Here is a 23372-nt window from a genome sequence, read left to right as displayed (position 1 = left end):
AGTAACATTCACGCAGAACTGTACTCCATACTCACAGAGTCTTGACCCTGCTCTGCAGCACAGTGAGGAAATCCTCCAGCCCTGTACTGGTGTAGCAGGACAGAAAACATGCAGGAGGGAGACCCGGGCTCTCTCTCAGCTCTCCCTCTGTCCTTTCCCTCTGCTCCTCAGGTACCAGGTCACTCTTGTTGAGCACCAGCAGGACCCTGTTTGAGGCAGCCTCCGTGCCTGCCTCAGGGCTGGGAAGCACGGTGCTGAGGTGCTCCTGGAGGAAGGCTGGTACGAGCTGAGGGTCTGGGGGTAGCTGGGTGGAGTCCACCACTACTAGGGTCAGATCAGCCTGCTCCACCCTGAAGGGAAAAAACACAATGAAATAAAATGTTATTTGTCACATTTTTCGTAAACAACAGGTGTAGACTAACATGATGACTATCAATCAATCAATCAAATGTATTTATAAAGCCCTTTTTACATCAGCAGATGTCACAAAGTGGTATACAGAAACCCAGCCTAAAACCCCAAACAGCAAGCAATGCAGATGTAGAAGCACGGTGGCTAGGAAAAACTCCCTAGAAAGTCAGAAACCTAGGAAGAAACCTAGAGAGGAACCAGGCTCTGTGGGGTGACAAGTCCCCTTCTGGCTGTGCCGGGTGGAGATTATAACAGTACATGGCCATTAAGGCCAGATTTTTCTCCAAGATGTTCAAACATTCACAGATGACCAGCAGGGTCAAATAATAATCACAGTGGTTGTAGAGGTTGCAACAGGTCAGTACATCAGGAGTAAATGTCACTTGGCTTTTCATAGCCGGACATTTAGAGGTTGAAATAGCAGGTGCGGTAGAGAGAGAGTTGAAAACAGCAGGTCTGGGACAAGGTAGCAGGTCCGGTGAACAGGTCAAGGTTACATAGCCACAGGCAGAAGAGTTGAAACTGGGGACAGTAAGGAGTCATCAGGCCAGGTAGTCCTGAGGCATGGTCCTAGGGCTCAGGTCCTCCGGGAGGGGAGGGAGAGAGAGAGAATTAGAGGGAGCATACTTAAATTCAAACAGGACACCGGATAAGACAGGCTGAGACGGGGGGGGGGGGGCCCTGTCCGACGATACCCCCAGACAGGGCCAACCAGGCAGGATATAACCCCACCCACTTTGCCAAAGCACAGCCCCCACACCACCAGAGGGATATCAACAGACCTACTACCCTGAGACAAGGCTGAGTTAGCTCACTAAGATCTCCTCCACTGCACGAGCCCGAGGAGGTGACAAACCGGACAGGAAGATCACGTCTGTGACTCAACCCACTCAAGTGACGCACCCCTCCTAGTGACGGCATGGAAGAGCACTAGTAAGCCAGTGACTCAGCCCCTGTAATAGGGTCAGAGGCAGAGAATCCCAATGGAGAGATGGGAACCAGCCATGCAGAGACAGTAAGGGCAGTTCGTCGCTCCAGTGCCTTTCCATTAACCTTCGCACCCCTGGGCCAGACTACACTCAATCATAGGACCTACTGAAGAGATGAGTCTTCAGTAAAGACTTAAAGATTGAGACCGAGTCTGCGTCTCTCACATGGAAAGTCAGACCATTCCATAAAAATTGAGCTCTATAGGAGAAAGCCCTGCCTCCAGCTGTTTGCTTAGAAATTCTAGGGACAATAAGGAGGCCTGCATCTTGTGACCGTAGCATAGGAGTAGGTAACTACGGCAGGACCAAATCGGAGAGATAGGTAGGAGCAAGCCCATGTAATGCTTTGTAGGTTAGCAGTAAAACCTTAAAATCAGCCCTAGCCTTAACAGGAAGCCAGTGTAGCGAGGCTAGCACTGGAGTAATATGATCAAATGTTTTGGTTCTATTCAATATTCTAGCAGCCGTGTTCAGCACTAATTGAAGTTTATTTAGAGCATTGCAGTAGTCTAATCTAGAAGTGACAAAAGCATGGATTAGCTTTTCTGCATCAGTTTCTGATTTTTGCAATGTTATGAAGATGGAAAAAAAGCTGTCCTTGAAATATTCTTGATATGTTCGTCAAAAGAGAATCAGGGTCCAGAACAACGCAGAGGTCCTTCATAGTTTTTTTGGAGACGACTGTACAACCATCAAGATTAATTGTCAGATCCAACAGAAGATCTCTTTGTTTCTTGGGACCTAGAACTAGCATCTCTGTTTTGTCCGAGTTCAAAAGTAAAAAATGTGCCGCCATCCACTTCCTTATGTCTGAAACACAGGCTTCCAGGGTAGGCAATTTTGGGGCTTCACCATGTTTCATCGAAATGTACAGCTGTGTGTCGTCTGCATAGCAATGAAAGTTAACATTGTGTTTCCGAATGACATCACCAAGAGGTTAAATATATAGTGAAAACAATAGTGGTCCTAAAACGGAACCTTGAGGAACACCGAAACGCACATTTGATTTGTCAGAGGACAAACCATCCACAGAGACAAACTGATATCTTTCCGACAGATAAGATCTAAACCAGGCAAGAACTTGTCCGTGTAGACCAATTAAGGTTTCCAATCTCTCCAAAAGAATGTGGTGATCGATGGTGTCAAAAGCAGCACTAAGGTCTAGGAGCACGAGGACAGATGCAGAGCCATGGTCTGACACCATTAAAAGGTCATTTACCACCTTCACAAGTGCAGTCTCAGTGCTATGATGGGGTCTGAAACCAGACTGAAGCGTTTCGTATACATTATTTGTCTTGAAGAAGGCAGTGAGTTGCTGCACAACAGCTTTTTCTAAAAATGTTGAGAGGAATGGGAGATTCGATATAGGCCGATAGTTTTTTTTACATTTTCTGGGTCAAGGTTTGGCTTTTTCAAGAGAGGCTTTATTACTGCCACTTTTAGTGAGTTTGGCACACATCCAGTGGATAGGGAGCCATTTATTATGTTCAACATAGGAGGGCCAAGCACAGGAAGTAGCTCTTTCAGTAGTTTAGTCGGAATAGGGTGCAGTATACAGCTTGAAGGTTTAGAGGCCATGACTATTTTCATGAATGTGTCAAGAGATATAGGATTAAGAAACTTGAGTGTCTCCATTAATCCTAGGTCCTGGTAGTTTGGTGCAGACTCAGGACAGCTGAGCTTTGGAGAAATACGCAGATTCAAAGAGGAGTCCGTAATTTGCTTTCTAATGATCATGATCTTTTCGACAAAGAAGTTCATGAATTCATCACTGCTGAAGTGAAAGGCATCCTCTCTTGGGGAATGCTGCTTTTTTAGTTAGCTTTGAGACAGTATCAAATATACATTTAGGATTGTTCTTATTCTCCTCAATTAGGTTGGAATAATTGGATGATCGAGCTGCAGTGAGGGCTCATCGATATTGCACTGTACTTTCTTTCCAAGCTAGTAGGAAGACTTCCAGTTTGGTGGAGCGCCATTTCCGTTCCAATTTTCTGGAGGCTTGCTTCAGGGCTCAGGTATTTTCTGTATACCAGGGAGCTAGTTTCTTGTGACAAATGTTTTTTGTTTTTAGGGGTGCGACTATATCTAGGGTATTACGCAAGGTTAGATTTAGATTCTCAGTTAGGTTGTTAACTGATTTTTGTACTCCAACGTCCTTGAGTAGGTGGAGGGAGTCTGGAAGGGCCTCTAGGAATCTTTGGGTTGTCCGAGAATTTATAGCATGGTTTTTGATGATCCTTGGTTGGGGTCTGAGCAGATTATTTGTTGCGATGCAAACGTAATAAGATGGTGGTCCGATAGTCCAGGGTTATGAAGAAAAACATTTAGATCCACAATATTTATTCCACGGGACAAAACTAGATCCAGGGTATGACTGGGGCAATGAGTAGGTCCGGAGACATGTTGGACAAAACCCACTGAGTCGATGATGGCTCCGAAAGCCTTTTGGAGTGGGTCTGTGGACTTTTCCATGTGAATATTAAAGTCACCAAAAATTAGAATATTATCTGCCATGACTACAAGGTCCGATAGGAATTCAGGGAACTCAGTGAGGAATTCTGTATACGGCCCCAGAGGCCTGTAAACAGTAGCTATAAAAAGTGATTGAGTAGGCTGCATAGATTTCATGACTAGAAGCTCAAAAGATGAAAACGCAGTCATTTTTTGGGGGAGTAAATTGACATTTGCTATAGTAAATGTTAGCAACACCTCCGCCTTTGCGGGATGCGCGGGGGATATGGTCAATAGTGTAACCAGGAGGAGAGGCCTCATTTAACACAGTAAATTCATCAGGCTTAAGCCATGTATCAGTCAGGCCAATCACATCAAGATTATGATCAGTGATTAGTTCATTGACCAAAACTGCCTTGGAAGTGAGGGATCTAACATTAGGTAGCGCTATTTTGAGATGTGAGATATCACAGTCCCATTCAATAATGACAGGAATGGAGGAGGTCTTTATACCAGTGAGATTGCTAAAGCGAACACCGCCATGTTTTGTTTTGCACAACCAATATCGAGGCACAGACACGGTCTCAATGGGGATAGCTGAGTGGACTACACTGTGCTAGTGGCAGACTCCACTAAGCTGGCAGGCTGGCTAACAGCCTGCTGCCTGGCCTGCACCATTTTTTTACATTTTAGTAATTTAGCAGACGTTCTTATCCAGAGCGACTTCCAGTTAGTAAGTGCAGAATTTTTTTTCTTCCATACTGGCCCCCCGTGGGAATCAAACCCACAACCCTGGCGTTGCAAGCGCCATGCTCTACCAAATGAGCTACACGGTGCATGTCTATGTTGGTAGATAAGATGAGAGCACCCCTCCAGCTAGGACGGAGTCCGTCACTCCTCAGCAGGCCAGGCTTGGTCCTGTAGCACCCCTCCAGCTAGGACGGAGTCCGTCACTCCTCAGCAGGCCAGGCTTGGTCCTGTTTGTGGGTGAGTCCCAGAAAGAGGGCCAATTATCAACAAATTCTATTTTAATTGAGTTCTGAGACTCTGCTGTAGAGCTCATCACTCGCCCTAACTGGGAGGGGGCCAGAGACAATTACTCGATGCCGACACATCTTTCTAGCTAATTTACACCAGACCGGGCGCGCGTGCGTCCGCGTTCGCGGGCATATTGATTTTATACATCCACACCCAGACACGATCAGGACACGCAGGTTGAAATATCAAAACGAACTCTGAACCAACTATATTAATTTGGGGACAGGTCGAAAAGCATTAAACATGCATGGCAATTTAGCTAGCTAGCTTGCTGATGCTAGCTAATTTGTCCTGGAATATAAACATTGGGTTGTTATTTTACCTGAAATGCACAAGGTCCTCTACTCCGACAATTAATCCACAGATAAAAGGGTAAACAGAGTCAGTTTCTAGTAATCTCTCCTCCTTCAGTCTTCTTCTTCTTTGGACTTTACATGGCGGTTGGCAACTAACTTTAAGGTGCATTACCTCAACCAACTGGACTGGAGTGTAGACCTCAGTTCATCTTTCAATCACCCACGTTGGTATATGCTCCTAAAAACCAATGAGGAGATGGGAGAGGTGGGACTTGCAGCGCGTCAAGTGTCACAAATAGAACCAAGTTCTATTTTAGCGCCTGGCTATGCAGTCGCTCGTTGACGCACGTGAGCCGTGTGAATGCAATGATTGAATAACATGTATGTATACATTTATTTTGCAACGCTCGCGCATGTAACGTGAGCGGTGTGGTCAGCATATAACAGTGAAATGCTTACTTACAGGCCCTTCCCAACAAGATAAATAATATTTAAAAAATAACACAAATAATAAATACGTAATGAGTAACAATAACTTGGCTATATACACAGGGTACCAGTACTGAGTCAATGTGCAGGGGTACAAGGTAATTGAGGTATATATGTACATATTCACTACATGACCAAAAGTATGTGGACACCTGCTCGTCAAACACATCATTCCAAAATCATGGGCATTAATATGGAATTGGTTCCCCCTTTGATGCTATAACAGCCTCCAATCTTCTGGGAAGGCTTTCCACTAGATGTTGGAACATTGCTGCGTGGACTTGCTTCCATTCAGCCACAAAAGCATTAGTGAGGTCGGGCACTGATGTTGGACGATTAGGCCTGGCTCGCAGTCGGCGTTCCAATTCATCCCAAAGGTGTTCGATGAAGTTGAGGTCAGGGCTCTGTGCAGGCCAGTCAAGTTCTTCCAAACCGATCTTGACAAACCATTTATGGATGGACCTCGCTTTGTGCATGGGAGCATTGTCATGCTGAAACAGGAAAGGGCCTTCCTCAAACTGTTGCCACAAAGTTGGAAGCACAGAATCGTTTAGAATGTCATTGTATGCTGTAGAGTTAAGATGTCCCTTCACTAGAACTAAGGGGCCTAGCCCAAACCATGAAAAACAGCCCCAGACCATTATTCCTCCTCCACCAAACTGTACAGTTGGCACTATGCATTGGGGCAGGTAACGTTCTCCTGGCATCTGCCAAACCCAGATTCGTCCATCGGACTGCCAGACATTGAAGCGTGATTCATCACTCCAGAGAACGCGTTTCCACTGCTCCAGAGTCCAATAGCGGCGAGCTTTACACCACTCCAGCCGACACTTGGCTTTGCGCATGGTGATCTTAGGCGTGGCAGCTCAGCCATGGAAACAAATGTAATGAAGCTCCCAGACGAACAGTTCTTGTGCTGACGTTGCTTCCAGGGGCAGTTTGGAACTTGGTAGTGAGTGTTGCAACCGAGGACAGACGATTTTTACGCACTACGAGCTTCAGCGGTCCAGTTCTGTGAGCTTGTGTGGCCTACCACTACGTGGCTGAGCCGTTGTTGCTCCTAGACTGTTCCACTTCACAATAACAGCACTTATAGTTGACCGGGGTAGTTCTAGCAGGGCAGAAATTTAACGAACTAATTGTTTGAAAGGTGGCATCCTATGACGGTGCCACGTTGAAAGTCACTGAACTCTTCAGTAAGGCCATTCCACTGCCAATGTTTGTCTATGGAGATTGCATGGCTGTGTGCTCAATTTTATACACCTGTTCGCTACGGGTGTGGCTGAAATAGCCGAATACACTAATTTGAAGGGGTATCCACATATTTTGCATATATAGTGTAGGTAGGGGTAGAGTGACAGGATAGATACAGTTTGAATACACTGCTGCTACTGTTTGAGTCAAAAGAGTTAGTGCAAAAAGGGTCAATGCAGGTAGCCCAGGTAGCTATTTTGTGAACTATTTAGCAGTCTTATGGCTTGGGGGTAGAAGCTGTTCAGGGTCCTGTTGATTCCAGGTGCATCAGTACTGCTTGGCGTGCGGTAGCAGAGAGAACAGTCTATGACTTGGGTGATTGGAGTCTTTGACAAGTTTTTGGTCCTTCCTCTGACACTGCCTAGTTTAGAGGTCCTGGATGGCAGGAAGCTTGACCCCAGTGATGTATTGGGCTGTAAGCACTACCCTCTGTTGCGCCTTACGGTCAGATGCCAAGCAGTTGCCATACCAAGCTGCCAGTAAAGATGCTCTTGATGGTGCAGCTGTAGAACTTTTTAAGGATCTGAGGGCCCATGCCAAATCTTTTCAGCCTCCTGAGGGGGAGGAGGTGTTGTCGTGCCCTCTTCACGACTGTGTTGGTGTGCGTGGACCATGTTAATTCCTTAATGATGTAGACACTGAGGAACTTGAAGCTCTCGACCCACTCCACTACAGCCCTGTCGATGTGGATGGGGGGCGTGCTCGGCCCTCCGTTTCCTGTAGTCCACCATCAGCTCCTTTCTCTTGCTGACGTTCAGGGAGAGGTTGTGGTACTGGCACCACAACACCAAGTCACTGACCTCCTCCCTATAGGCTGTGTCATAGTCGTTGGTGATCAGGCAGGCCTACCACCGTCGTGTTGTCAGCAAACTTAATGATGGTGTTGGGAGTCATGCGCGGCCATGCAGTCGTGGGTGAACAGGGAGTACAGCAGGAGACTAAGCACGCACCCGAGGGGCCCCCGTGTTGAGGGTCAATGTAATGGATGTGTTTTTACCTACTCTCACCACCTGGGGGCGGCCCGTCAGGAAGTCCAGGATCCAGTTGTAGAGGGAGGGAGGTGTTCAGTCCCAGGGTCCTGAGCTTAGTGATGCGCTTGGAGGGCACTATGGTGTTGAATGCTGAGCTGTAATCAATGAACAGCATTCTCACATAGGTGTTTCTCTTGTCCAGGTGGGAGAGGACAGTGTGAGGTGCAATAGAGATTGCGTCATCTGTGGATCTGTTGGGGCGGAATGCGAAATTGGAGTGAGTCCATGGTGTCCGGGATGATGGTGTTGATGTGAACCATGACCAGCCTGTCAAAGCATTTCATGGCTAGAGATGTGAGTGCCATGGGGCGATAGTCATTTAGACAGGTTACCTTGGCTTTCTTGGGCACTATGGTGGTCTACTTGAAACATTTAGGTATTACAGACTGGGTCAGGGAGAGGTTGAATATGTCAGTAAAGACACTTGCCAGCTGGTCAGCGCATTCTCTGAGTACGCGTCCTGGTAATCCGTCTGGCCCTGCGGCCTTGTGAATGCTAACCTGTCTAAAGGTCTTACTCACATCGGGTACAGAGCGCGAGATCACACAGTCGTCCAGAACAACTATTGCTCTCATGCATGGTTCAGTGTTGCATGCCTCGAAGCGCACATAGAAGGCATTTAGCTTGTCTGGTAGGCTCGCGTCACTGGACGGTTCGCGGGTGGGTTTCCCTTTGTAATTCATGATAGTTTGCAAGCACTGCCACATCAGACCCGGTGTAGTAGGATTCAATCTTAGTCCCGTAATTAATTAAGCCGGTGGCTGATGTAGTAAACTCCTCAATGGTATCTCCGGCGCTGCTCACTCTTGGATTGCGTCCTACCTGACAGGTCGCTCCTACCAGGTGGCGTGGCGAGAATCTGTCTCCGCACCATGTGCTCTCACCACTAGTGTCCCCCAGGGCTCAGTTCTAGGCCCTCTTCTATTCTCTCTATACACCAAGTCACTTGGCTCTGTCATATCCTCACATGGCCTCTCCTATCATTGCTACGCAGACATTTACATTTACATTTACATTTTTAGTCATTTAGCAGACGCTCTTATCCAGAGCGACTTACAGTTAGTGAGTGCATACATTATTTATATTTTTCATACTGGCCCCCCGCAGACGACACACACTGAATCTTCTCCTTTCCCCCTTCTGATAACCAGGTGGCGAATCACATCTCTGCATGTCTGGCAGACATATCAGTGTGGATGTCGGATCACCACCTCAAGCTGAACCTCGGCAAGACGGAGCTGCTCTTCCTCCCGGGGAAGGACTGCCCGCTCCATGATCTCGCCATCACAGTTGACAACTCCATTGTGTCCTCCTCCCAGAGTGCAAAGAACCTTGGCGTGACCCTGGACAACACCCTGTCATTCTCCGCTAACATCAAAGCGGTGACCCGATCCTGCAGGTTCATGCTCTACAAAATGACGACCCTACCTTACACAGAAAGGTTTTCTGTGTGTGGAGTAAAGGTTTTCTGTGTGTGGAGTAAAGGTTTTCTGTGTGTGGAGTAAAGGTTTTCTGTGTGTGGAGTAAAGTACAGTTTTGTCGCCTCTAGTTGCACAGGTGACATGTTGGTAAAAATGAGGTAAAAAGGATTTAAGTTTCCCTGCATTAAAATCACCGGCCACGAGAAGTGTGTCTGCTTACGGCCCTATACAGGTTGTAGTGCCAGCATCGGTTTGTGGTGGTAAATAGACAGTTCCGAAAAATAGTCAATAGTATGGCCTGCAGCTTATCATAAGCTATTTCTAGCTCAGGCGAGCAAAAACTGCTGCTGACCGGTCTTGACGATGCATGGAAAAGCCAACAAGATGTATATTATCCATGTCCTTGTTCAGCCACGACTCTGAGAATCATAGGATATTACAGTTCTTCAGGTCCCGTTGATAGGATAGTCTCCAACAGAGCTCGTCCAGTTTGATCTCTAGTGACTGTAGGTTCGGCAACAGAACGTAGGGTAGAGGCGGTTTATTTGCACGCCAACGTAGTCTCGTCAGGATGCCGGCTCGTCTGCCTCTCTTGCGCCGTCGCTTCCTCTTTCGAGGCCCGGGGATCAGGGCCTGGTCCAGAGCAGAACGTCCAGAGCTGCCGACTCGTTGAAGTACACATTGTCATCCAAATCGAGGTTAGTGATCACTGTTCTGATCTCCAGAAGGTCATAGGAAATGATGGCGGAGACATTATGTAAAAAAATATTTACGATCAGTGTAAAAAAACACAGCAAAATAGCAGAATTGGTCAGGAACCCATAAATGTGTTGCTATCCACTGCAGCGCCATCTTATAATTCCCCAGAATATAATAGAATTGTATAGCATTGTCCATTTTTGTTGAAACAGAAAAGCATAGGTAGGGAATCTAGAGACAGTCACATAATTAACTGTATCTCTGTGGGGACACCCCCCCTCCCCAGGGACACCCCCCTCCCCAGGGACACCCCCCTCCCCAGGGACACCCCCCCTCCCCAGGGACACCCCCCTCCCCAGGGACACCCCCCTCCCCAGGGACTAGCAGCAGCAGCAGGATGCTTATTCTGACTACCTCCTTCCTGCCCTTCCCCAGGTCATGAGCCCTGGATCCCCTGACAGACATACAGAAAGTCCCCTTAAGCACAAGAACTGCCTGCACTTCCTACCGGGCCAACTCTCCCCTCTCCCGCCTCTCTTGTCAGCCTGGCCAAGTCTGTGGGGGGTGGGGGTGGGGGTGTGTGTACTCAGGGAGAGGTATATACATTTCTGCTGCTGCTATTCTTCCCTGGTGTAAACAATGGAAGCAGCCGTCAGGATGGAGTGCTCAGGTATGTATGTATTTGACCCGGTCACTTACCGCGTGTGTGTGTGTTTGTGTGTGTGTGTGTGTGTGTGCGTGCCTCACCCTCTGTATGGTAAATATTATTATGCAAATGTGCATGGTGGCACATCCTCCCACCTCCTGAGTGTGTTTACGTCTGGTATTTATATCCTCTTTACACTGAAGAACTGGAGCCAAAATACAACGTATGGGGAAAGCCTTGAATTATTTCTTCCTTTCTTTGTTTTCAAGGATTTTCAAGTATCTTGTTCATTTTGTTCGTATTTCCCATACAATGTAGACAACACTAGACTTTGTTCTGTACAGAAGTCACAATTCACAGGAAGAGACACCCAATACTGCCCCATATCGTATTGTTTAATGTCTTTCCAAATCCTAGTCCTGAAGGTCACTTAAGATAAGAATTAGTGTATTCATTTTAGGTGAACTACATATCAAAGATATTCAATTACTTGAAATGAAATGTGCATTTTGACCATAATGCTTTGTACAATATACAGTATGTGGTATAGTGTATACACGTTGGTATTGATTGATTAGCACCTACCTCTGGCGGGCTCTGCGGACCCCCTCTCTCTCCACGCTGTCTGAGGAGTCTCTGAGCCCTGCGGTGTCACTCAGGAGGACAGGGAAGCCCCCAATGTCCAGAGAGGTCTCCACAATGTCCCTGGTGGTCCCCGCGATGGGGGACACGATGGCTGCTGGACGCTGGCCTGGACAGAGAGGAATGGAGAGAGAGAGAGAGAGAGAAAGAGATGAGAGAGAGGGATGAGAGAGAGGGAGAGAGAGAGAAGAATTGGGATGGAGAGATCGTTTTTTTAAATATTCCATCCATCTTCTCTTCTCTTAAAATCACTACAACTCAATATATTCATGGGAAATACTAACCATTGAAGTGTCCTATTCTTGGAATCAAAATAAGATCCTCGACAAACTCATCAACCTTCTCCTGCCATGGGATATTTTAATCCAGAACCACACCTTTATTCAGCGGAACTACGTACATAGAGTAAAGTGCTGTACGGTAGTATCCCTCCCTCCCTCCCCACTGCCCAGCCAAACAACCGACAGCCCGGCCATTACTCTGTGTTAGAGCTGAGGCCGTGAGTCAGGCCCTGGGAAAGACAAAGCTCAATAGGAAACAATAACAGGATTTTATCTGGAGGCTGATAAAATACGTCTATTATTCTGATAGGAAGCAGCCAAACAACCACTCCACATGGTTTATACAGAGCCATGCTTAATGATGCAGGATGTCATATCTCAAACTCATGACCACATGACTGATAAACAAAACAGGTTCATTAGAAACAGGTTCATTAGAAATACTTTTGACGCTCCACGGTTGCATAAGGTGTCATTAGGAAGTTATTTTCTCTCAAGGGACATGGGACTAAAGCAGTGTCGTGAATCGTCAGTGTGTGGTCATTGTGTCGTTCTAAAGTGTTGAGTGTGGAGTGTATTAGATGTGTATTCTCTAGAATTAAAGGGGAGAATCGTGCTTTTTTTTTACAAGCAAATCTCTATTTCACTTGTTTTTGATTAACTTACACCAACCAGCGATTCACTTCCTCACCCTCGTAGTGCAGTACGGGGGGCTCTGAAAAAACATGGAACAAATGTTCCAGAAACATCCTTCTAGAAACAGAAAAGCTGTCAGTATAGTGACGCAGGTCTTTAGACGTTGTACACATGAAATTGTGTAATTCCAAACTTTATCCGCAACGTTATATTCAATTTGGTTGCGACTCAAGTGGCTACACAGAATGGAACAGGTGGATTGGGGAAACAGCTCAAGTCGCACAAAATGGAATATAATGTTGCGGATAAAAGATTGAAATTACATGTTTTTTCAGAGCCCCCCGTACTGCACTACGAGGATGAGGAAGTGAATCGCTGGTTGGTGTACGTTTCTCAAAAACAAGTGAAATCGCTAAAAAAAACGTGTCTGGAATCTTCTATAACATGTCATTTACATCAGAAATAGAGATTTGGTCATAAAAAAAAGCACAATTCTCCTTTAAGTGTAGGTGCATGACTAAGTGCACTCATACATTGATGTCAATAGGAAATGAGCGATCCTTTGTTTGTGTGTGTGTATTATTCTTACAGAGTGTGTTGAGCAGACTGCTCTTCCCAGCATTGGTAGCTCCTGCTATGACCACCTGTACTCCACTGCGTAGCCGCTCTCCTCTCCTCTCGTCCTTTAGGTGTGTCTCTATCTCGGTCTCCAGCTGGCGCACTGAACTGTCCACTGGGTAGGGGAGACAGGTAGTCATTGTTATTTTATTTTTATTTAGGTAGTGACAGGACAGCAGGGAGTCAAACTTCAATTTGAATTTCATGTTCTCTTTCCAAATAACCAATGCCGTGTAACAGGTGAAACTATCTTTGCTCTGTAACATGTGAAACTAATCAACTAATGTCAACAATATTGTGACATATTTAGAATGTGTCTGATGTGAAACAACCTTTTTAAATGCCAATTACATGAGATGAAAGAATCTCACCCATCGTGTAGACCCCTGTCCACTTAGCTATGAACCAGAGGTGGCTCTGACTTCTCCTCTGAGAGGAAAGGGCCCAATGGCGTGCCACCAAAACAAATGCCATGCAGCAAAGCATCTGTCACTAAATCAAAGATCAGAGGCTTCTGTTCTCCCAGCTGCCCCCCCACCCCCACCCCCACCCCCACCCCCACCAGACTGCTGAGGGGGATTTCCCTTCCTCTCACTCTCCCCTTCTCCCCCCACACCATGGGAAACACAGAGAGAGAGAGAGAGAGAGACTCCCTTATCTACTGTGTGAAAAACCACAGTGTGCCGTCACAGCAGCAAGATGTGTGACCTGTTGCCACAAGAAAAGGGCAACCAGTGAAGAACAAACACCATTGTAAATACAACCCATATTTGTGTTTATTTATTTTCCCATTTGTACTTTAACTATTTGCACATTATTACAACACTGTATATATACATAATATGACATTTGAAATGTCTTTATTCTTTTGAAACTTCTGAGTGTAATGTTTACTGTTAATATTTATTGTTTATTTCACTTTTGTTTACTATCTACTTCACTTGCTTTGGCAATGTTAACATACGTTTCCCATGCCAATAAAGCCCTTAAATTGAAATTGAATTGAGAGACAGAGAGACAGACAGACAGACAGACACAGGGAAAGAGAGACAGAGAGAAGGAGAGGGAGGGAGAGAGGAGAGAGACAAAGAGAGAGAGAGAATGGAAGACACAGACAGGGAGGTGGTAGAGAGAGAGAGACAGAGACAGAGGTGGGAGAGAGAGAGAGAGAGAGGGAGAGAGAGAGACAGAGGTGGGAGAGAGAGAGAGAGAGGGAGAGGTGGTAGAGAGAGAGAGAGAGAGAGAGAGAGAGAGAGAGAGAGACAGAGGTGGGAGAGAGAGAGAGAGAGAGAGAGGTGGTAGAGAGAGAGAGAGAGAGAGAGAGAGAGAGAGAGAGAGAGAGAGAGAGAGAAGAGAGAGAGAGAGAGAGAGAGACAGACAGACAGACAGACAGAGGTGAGAGAGAGGTGGTAGAGAGAGAGAGAGAGAGAGAGAGTGGTAGAGAGAGAGACAGAGACAGAGGTGGGAGAGAGAGAGAGACAGACAGAGGTGAGAGAGAGAGACCACTTACACCATTGTAAATACAACCCATATTTATGTTTATTTATTTTCCCATTTCTACTTTAACTATTTGCACATTACAACACTGTATATATACATAATATGACATTTGAAATGTCTTTATTCTTTTGAAACTTCTGAGTGTAATGTTTACTGTTAATATTCATTGTTGATTTCACTTTTGTTTACTTTCTACTTCACTTGCTTTGGCAATGTTAACACACGTTTCCCATGCCAATAAAGTCCTTAAATTGAATTGAATTGAGAGAGAGAGAGGTGGGAGAGAGAGAGAGAGAGAGAAAAAAAGAGAGAGAGAGAGAGAGAGAGAGAGAGAGAGAGAGAGAGAGAGAGAGAGAGAGAGAGAGAGAGAGAGAGAGAGAGAGAGAGAGAGAGAGAGAGAGAGAGATGGCTATGCTTAAACTCTTTAACATCATCCTCAGCTCTGGCATCTTCCCCAATATTTGGAACCAAGGACTGATCACCCCAATCCACAAAAGTGGAGACATATTTGACCCCAATAACTACTGCAGGATATGCGTCAACAGCAACCTTGGGAAAATCCTCAGCATTATCATTAACAGCAGACTCTTACATTTCCTCAGTGAAACAATCTACTGAGCAAATGTCAAATTGGCTTTTTACCAAATTACCGTACGACAGACCACGTATTCACCCTGCACACCCTAATTGACAAACAAACAAACAAACCAAAACAAAGACAAAGTCTTCTCATGCTTTGTTGATTTCAAAAAAGCTTTTGACTCAATTTGGCATGAGGGTCTGCTATACAAATTGATGGAAAGTGGTGTTGGGGGAAAAACATACAACATTATAAAATCCATGTACACAAACAACAAGTGTTCCGGTTAAAATTGGCAAAAAACACACACATTTCTTTCCACAGGGCCGTGGGGTGAGACACGGATGCAGCTTAAGCCCCACCCTCTTCAACATACAGTTGAAGTTTACATATGCCTTAGCCAAATACATTTAAACTCAGTTTTTCACAATCCCTGACATTGAAGCCTAGTAAAAATTCCCTCTCTTAGGTCAGTTAGGATCACCACTTTATTTTAAGAATGTGAAATGTCAGAATAATAGTAGAGAGAATGATTTATTTCAGCTTTTATTCATTTCATCACATTCCCAGTTGGTCAGAAGTTTACATACACTTAATTAGTATTTGGTAGCATTGCCTTTAAATTGTTTAACTTGGGTCAAACATTTTGGGTAGCCTTCCACAAGCTTCCCACAATAAGTTGGGGGACTTTTGGCCCATTCCTCCTGATAGAGCTGGTGTAACTGAGTCAGGTTTGTAGGCCTCCTTGCTCGCACACGCTTTTTCAGTTCTGCCCACAAATGTTCTATAGGATTGAGATCAGGGCTTTGTGATGGCCACTCCAATACCTTGACTTTGTTGTCCTTAAGCCATTTTGCCACAACTTTGGAAGTATGCTTGGGGTCATTGTCCATTTGGAAGACCCATTTGCGAACAAGCTTTTACTTCCTGACTGATGTCTTGAGATGTTGCTTCAATATATCCACATCATTTTCCTTCCTCATGATGCCATCTATTTTGTGAAGTGCACCAGTCCCTCCTGCAGCAAAGCACCCCCACAGCATGATGCTGCCACCCCCGTGCTTCACGGTTGGGATGGTGTTCTTCAGGCTTGCAAGCCTTCCCCTTTTTCCTCCCAACATAACGATGGTCATTATGGCCAAACAGTTCTATTTTTGTTTCATCAGACCAGAGGACATTTCTCCAAAAAGTACGATCTTTGTCCCCATGTGCAGTTGCAAACCGTAGTCTGGCTTTTTTATGGCGGTTTTGGAGCAGTGGCTTCTTCCTTGCTGAGAGGCCTTTCAGGTTATTTCGATATAGGACTCGTTTTACTGTGGATATAGATACTTTGTACCTGTTTCCTCCAGCATCTTCACAAGGTCCTTTGCTGTTTTTCTGGGATTGATTTGCACTTTTCGCACCAAAGTATGTTCATCTCTAGGAGACAGAACGCGTCTCCTTCCTGAGCGGTATGACGGCTGCCTGGTCCCATGGTGTTTATACTTGCATACTATTGTTTGTACAGATGAACGTGGTACCTTCAGGCGTTTGTAAATTGCTCCCAAGGATGAACCAGACTTGTGGAAGTCTACAATTATTTTTCTGAGGTCTTGGCTGATTTCTTTTGATTTTCCCATGATGTCAAGCAAAGAGGCACTGAGTTTGAAGGTAGGCCTTGAAATACATCCACAGGTACACCTCCAATTGACTCAAATTATGTCAATTAACCTATCAGAAGCTTCTAAAGCCATGACATCATTTTCTGGAATTTTCCAAGCTGTTTAAAGGCACAGTCAACTTAGTGTATGTAAACTTCTGACCCACTGGAATTGTGATACAGTGAATTATAAGTGAAATAATCTGTCTGTAAACAATTGTTGGAAAAATTACTTGTGTCATGCACAAAGTAGATGTCCTAACCGACTTGCCAAAACTATATTTTGTTAACAAGAAATTTGTGGAGTGTTTGAAAAACGAGTTTTAATGACTCCAACCTGAGTGTATATAAACTTCCGACTTCAACTGTATATATCAACAAATTGGCAAGGGCACTAGAACAGTCTGCAGCCCCCGTCCTCACCCTACTAGAATCTGAAGTCAAATGTCTACTGTTTGCTGATGATCTGGTGCTTCTGTCCCCAACCAAGAAGGGCCTACAGCAGCACCTAGATCTTCTGCACAGATTCTGTCAGACCTGGGCCCTGACAGTAAATCTCAGTACGACAAAAATAATGGTGTTCCAAAAAAGGTCCAGTTGCCAGGACCACAAATACAAATTCCATCTAGACACCGTTGCCCTAGAGCACACAAAAAACTATACATACCTCGGCCTTAACATCAGCGCCACAGGTAACTTCCACAAAGCTGTGAACGATCTGAGAGACAAGGTAAGAAGGGCCTTCTATGCCATCAAAAGGAACATAAAATTTGACATACCAATTAGGATCTGGCTAAAAATACTTGAATCAGTTATAGAACCCATTGCCCTTTAAGGTCTGGGGTTCGCTCACCAACCAAGAATTCACAAAATGGGACAAACACCAAATTGAGACTCTGCATGCAGAATTCTGCAAAAATATCCCGTGTACAACAGAAAACACAAAATAATGCATGCAGAGCAGAATTAGGCCGATACCCGCTAATGATCAAAATCCAGAAAAGAGCCGTTAAATTCTACAACCACCTAAAAGGAAGCGATTCCCAAACCTTCCTAACAAAGCCATCACCTACAGAGAGATGAACCTGGAGAAGAGTCCCCTAAGTAAGCTGTCCTGGGGCTATGTTCACAAACACAAACAGACCCCACAGAGACCCAACCAAATCATGAGAAAACAAAAAGATAATTACTTGACACATTGGAAGGAATTAACAAAAAAACAGAGCAAACTAGAATGCTATTTGGCCCTAAACAGAGAGTACACAGTGGCAGAATACCTGACCACTGTGACCCAACATTAAGGACATCTTTGACTATGTACAGACTCAGTGAGCATAGCCTTGCTATTGAGAAAGGCCGCCGTAGGCAGACCTGGCTCTCATGAGAAGACAGGCTATGTGCACACTGCCCACAAAATGAGGTAGAAACTGAGCTGCAATTCCTAACTTCCTGCCAAATGTATGACCATATGAGAGACACATACTTCCCTCAGATTACACAGACCCACAAAGAATTCGAAAACAAATCCAATTTGGATAAACTCCCATATCTACTGGGTGAAAAACCAGTGTGCCATCACAGCAGCAAGATGTGTGACCTGTTGCCACAAGAAAAGGGCAACCAGTGAAGAACAAACACCATTGTAAATACAACCTATATTTATGTTTACTTATTTTCCCATTTGTACTTTAACTATTTGCACATTATTACAACACTGTATATATACATAATATGACATTTGAAATGTCTTTATTCTTTTGGAACTTCTGAGTGTAATGTTTACTGTTAATATTTATTGTTTATTTCACTTTTGTTTACTATCTACTTCACTTGCTTTGGCAATGTTAACATACGTTTCCCATGCCAATAAAGCCCTTAAATTGAATTGAATTGAGAGGTGGTAGCAAGAGAGAGGTGAGAGAGAGAGAGGTGACAGAGAGAGAGGTGAGAGAGAGAGAGAGAGAGAGAGAGATAGAGAGAGAGATAGAGAGAGAGATAGAGAGAGAGATAGAGAGAGGGTTTGTAGCTGCTGACAGTGTATTCCTGTGTTGGACAGCCTGAGAAGCCAGGCTTTGAAGACAAGATGAATGCCTGCAGTGTCCCTGTGGCCCCTTCTCCCCACTTCCTCCAAGGAGACCGTCTTTTCAGCACTTTGATGCGTATCTCCTCTCAATGACGCTAGCTCTCCCTCTCCGCAGATACAAACAGGAAAGCCATGCCAACTCCCCCTGGAAAACTGACTTCCGTAATGGTTATTTTGTTCCAGAGAAGGGGGCGTACCCACCGTGATTTAACACCCCGTCCTCGATGAGCTCATCTTCACTGAAGTCTATGAAGGCTTCCACGTGAGCCAAACACTGAAACAACAAACATACAGATGTTGAGCGAGAGAGACAACAACAACATATGCTATACTCATCACATTCCTCTCTATATTAATTCCTTTGGCAATGATTTAAGTTTCTCGGTTGTGATTGTCTTCTAGGTCACATCTCAGTGGACTAAATCATCTCAGTCGACTAAAACATCTCAGTGGACTAAATCATCTCAGTCGACTAAAACATCTCAGTCGACTAAAACATCTCAGTCGACTAAAACATCTCAGTCGACTAAAACATCTCAGTCGACTAAAACATCTCAGTCGACTAAAACATCTCAGTCGACTAAAAAAAGCATCCTCTCCTTGTCTCCTTTCATGACAGAAGTGAACAGGTGAAAGCAAATCCCCGGTAGCCATCATCGCTATTGAGATGCACCCTAAAGATCTGAATGTTGATTGACACATTGAATGATTGACAGTTCAATAGGGCCCGCTTGGAGAGGAAACATCAGCCTACTCCAGGTTCCCTCCATCCACACATTGTACCAGAGAAACAATAGCAGCATTGTCTGCATGCCAAACTAAGGAAAGGGTGAATCTACAGTAGGTAGATTCCAAACCCACTATTTTGACTGTCAAAAATAGAGATTTGCTTTTGTTAGGCTGCTGACGGTTTTCCTCAAGAAGACTAAAATTAGGCTATTTTCTGTAGCGCTCCTCTCAGGAGAGGTGGTGAAGTGTTGATACCCAGGTCTGGTGCCAAGGTAGAGATCACACGATACATTCCAGGTAGAAGCTGTCCATTGGCACAGATCTAGAATCAGCTGGTTCCTGATCCCTCATCTCTCATCCCAGCTGTCAAGACAACTACAGTATAGACAGGACACTCTCTGGACATCACACTCAATCAGACCACTCTACCAATGGCCTGGAGACGACTCGCAGCCAAATGGCAACCATGGCAACTCAAACAGCCCAAACTAGAGCTGTCTAGTACACACAAAGGCCTGAATCCTAACTTTGAGATCTGTGTGCTTTTTATGCAACATCGTTACACAGTTGCCTGGCTGGCTTAGACAACAACAAGTTGCTAGGTAACCATCCGTCTTTTCTCTTTCTCTGGGGGAACCTACTCTCCTACCCGTTTCAGCCTGTAGCTCCAGTCCTGGTAGACGCGGCCCAGCTCTCCATCCATCTGCCTGAGGGCCTGCCTCCTCTGGGCCTCAGTCTCAGCGTGGATCAGGTCACCCAGGCCCTCCACCTCCGTCAAGCCCAGTTTCCCCGCGTGGAAGGCCCTCCGCGTGAACTCCCCTGCCTCCGCAGGCCTCACACCCTCCAGGCTTCCTGCATAACACACACCGCACAGCAAGACAGAGACTCACTCAAACGGGGTCAAAGCCAGGGTCAATTAGTAACACACCACACAGCAAGACAGAGAATCACTCAAACAAGGTCAAAGCCAGGGTCAATTAGTAACACACCACACAGTAAGACAGAGAATCACTCAAACAAGGTCAAAGCCAGGGTCAATTAGTTACACACCACACAGCACAGCAAGACAGAGACAAAACTTGGGTCACTAATAAGGTTCCCTAACGTTCACAAGCCAGGGTTACTAAGGTTCACTAAGGCAACGTAGATTGCATGCCAAGTTAATTAATTGACATATTGTGCATTTAAAAACGGGATTCACTCATATATATATATATATATATATATATATATATATATATATATATATATATATATATATATATATATATATATATATATATATATATATATATATATATATATATATATATATATATATATATATATATATATATATATATATATTCACTCTATATATATATATATATATATATATATATATATATATATATATATATATATATATATATATATATATATATATATATATATATACGGTAGTGTATATGTAGTCTTTTGGGACAACAGAGTACAACAAAGGGTTAAAAGCATCCACAGCTAAATATACACTACCTAAATACAGAGTGGACAAAACATTAAGAACAACTTCCTAATATTGAGTTGCACCCCACCACTCCTTTTTGCCCTCAGAACAGCCTCAATTCGTCGGGGCATGGACTCTACAAGGTGTCCAAAGCGTTCGGCATGGATGCTGGCCCATGTTGACTCCAATGCTTTCCCACAGTTGTGTCAACTTGGCTGGATGACCTTTGGGTGGTGGACCATTCTTGATACACATGGGAAACTGTGGAGCGTTGCAGTTCTTGACACATACCGGTGCGCCTGGCACCTTCTACCGTACCCTGGTCAAAGGCACATAAATCGTTTGTCTTGCCCATTCACCCTCTGAATGGCACACATACACAATCCATGTCTCAATTGTCTCAAGGCTTCAAAATCCTTCTTTAACTTGTCTCCTCCCATTCATCTACACTGATTGAAGTGGATTTAACAAGTGACATCAATAAGGGATCATAGCTTTCACCTGGATTCATCTTGTCAGTATGTCATGGATAGAGCAGGTGTTCATAAAGTTTTGTACACTCAGTGGGTAAGTTTACATGCACAGTAATAAATCGATATTAAACTCATTATGGCAGTAGGCAGATTACGCAATAGTCACGTAAACACCTTACTCTGCTTATATTAATCGGTGAAAGGTCATAATGGAAGTAAACCTACGCCGATTAAAACACCTGGTTTTCTGAGTAATCTTTCGAATTATTAGGACATGGAAACAGCTTATATCGGCGTTCCAGCAGTGTATTTGATCTGCGCACGTGCTATCACCAGCCCAGCAAGCCTCCCTCTTTAGCGCTAGTGAACTGAGTTTGGAACAACTGAATTTATGCGTCTTAGAAGCAGTTTTCTCATACAAACTTTATATATCCGAACTCTGAATCAAATATGCTTCCCAAAAACAACATGGCTGCTGTGGTAGAACCTTTATTTTGATTGGCGATTTTCTGCATTTATCAGAGTGCCATCAGGTAGCCTGGTTTCAGATGTAAACAGGATTATTAGGGAAATCATTCTTCTTGCAAAGCATGTAAACGTTTTAATCAAACTATTATATTAATCTGATTATCCACATTTATCGCATTATTGTATGCATGTGACTGTACTCAGTGTATATTTGTAGGTGTATTTAATTTAATTGTCATATAAAGTTACACAATAGAGTGTCTGCTGGCTGCTTGTCTCTTGTCTTCCTGAGAAATACACACACTGCCAGAAAGAGACAAACCCCGTGCCTGCTCTGGGCTCATGAAGTCATAGGGTCAGAGGTTCAGAGTTGAAGGGTCATTCTGGGATCCCTGTGAGTGGCAAAAACAACACTGGCAATGAGGTAAGGTGTTTTTGTTAGAACCTTTACAGAACTTAATTTATTGGTTGTCAATATGGTGGCCTGATCCTTACACCCTCTGCAAAGGCATTAACCAGAGACAGTTGGCTGTTGCCAGTTGGTTATTAACACTGTACTAGTACCGTATTAATAAAGAAGCACAACGCTGGTAACTACAGAAGACACCAGGATTATATCATCAACTTTATGTATTATGTTGTTGACTGGCTGTTCTGAGAAGATGCAATCTAACTGCAATCTGAGGCGCTGCACAGTTGACATTCATTTATATAACACTGCCCCCTAGCAGCCAAACATTAACATTGCAAGGAAACTGACAACAGTTCTGCATTACTCTCAAGTTCAAGGAAACTGTTTGCAGGAAGGAAAGCAATGCAGACACCCAGATGAAACAACTACACGAACACTTATCTCCTCTAGGCTCTAACCTAGTACTAATATATATATATATATATATATATATATATATATATATATATATATATATATATATATATATATATATATATATATATATATATATATATACACACACACACACAGGTGAAAGCAAATCGCCAGTAGGCATCATCGCTATTGAGATGCACCCTAAAGATCTGAATATTGATTGACACATTGAATGATTGACAGTTCAATAGGGCCCGCTAGGAGAGGAAACATCAGCCTACTCCAGGTTCCCTCCATCCACACATTGTACCAGAGAAACAATAGCAGCATTGTCTGCATGCCAAACTAAGGAAAGGGTGAATCTACAGTAGGTAGATTCCAAACCCACTATTTTGACTGTCAAAAATAGAGATTTGCTTTTGTTAGGCTGCTGACGGTTTTCCTCAAGAATACTAAAATTAGGCTATTTTCTGTAGCGCTCCTCTCAGGAGAGGTGGTGAAGTGTTGATACCCAGGTCTGGTGCCACGGTAGAGATCACACGATACATTCCAGGTAGAAGCTGTCCATTGGCACAGATCTAGAATCAGCTGGTTCCTGATCCCTCATCTCTCATCCCAGCTGTCAAGACAACTACAGTATAGACAGGACACTCTCTGGACATCACACTCAATCAGACCAC

At 44.4% G+C, this 23372-nt stretch overlaps 1 protein-coding gene across 3 annotated transcripts in view; it reads right to left on the bottom strand.

Moving 5' to 3' along the window:
- The window catches only part of gtpbp3 (GTP binding protein 3, mitochondrial), a 35236-nt gene that overhangs the window by 777 nt on the left and 11087 nt on the right, over positions 1–23372 (bottom strand). For all 3 annotated transcript variants that reach the window (XM_084162951.1, XM_084162952.1, XM_084162950.1), the window contains exons 4-8: positions 20086–20288; positions 18909–18981; positions 12877–13020; positions 11314–11479; positions 36–350 (exon numbers count right to left, since the gene is read on the bottom strand). In XM_084162951.1, the coding sequence (XP_084019077.1) occupies positions 36–350; positions 11314–11479; positions 12877–13020; positions 18909–18981; positions 20086–20288 (901 nt within the window). The remainder of the gene's footprint in view (positions 1–35; positions 351–11313; positions 11480–12876; positions 13021–18908; positions 18982–20085; positions 20289–23372) is intronic.

Source organism: Coregonus lavaretus, assembly GCF_964263955.1.
Source record: "Coregonus lavaretus genome assembly, chromosome: 6".
NCBI classification, from domain to species: domain Eukaryota; kingdom Metazoa; phylum Chordata; class Actinopteri; order Salmoniformes; family Salmonidae; genus Coregonus; species Coregonus lavaretus.
This window is presented reverse-complemented; position numbering and strand designations above follow the sequence as displayed.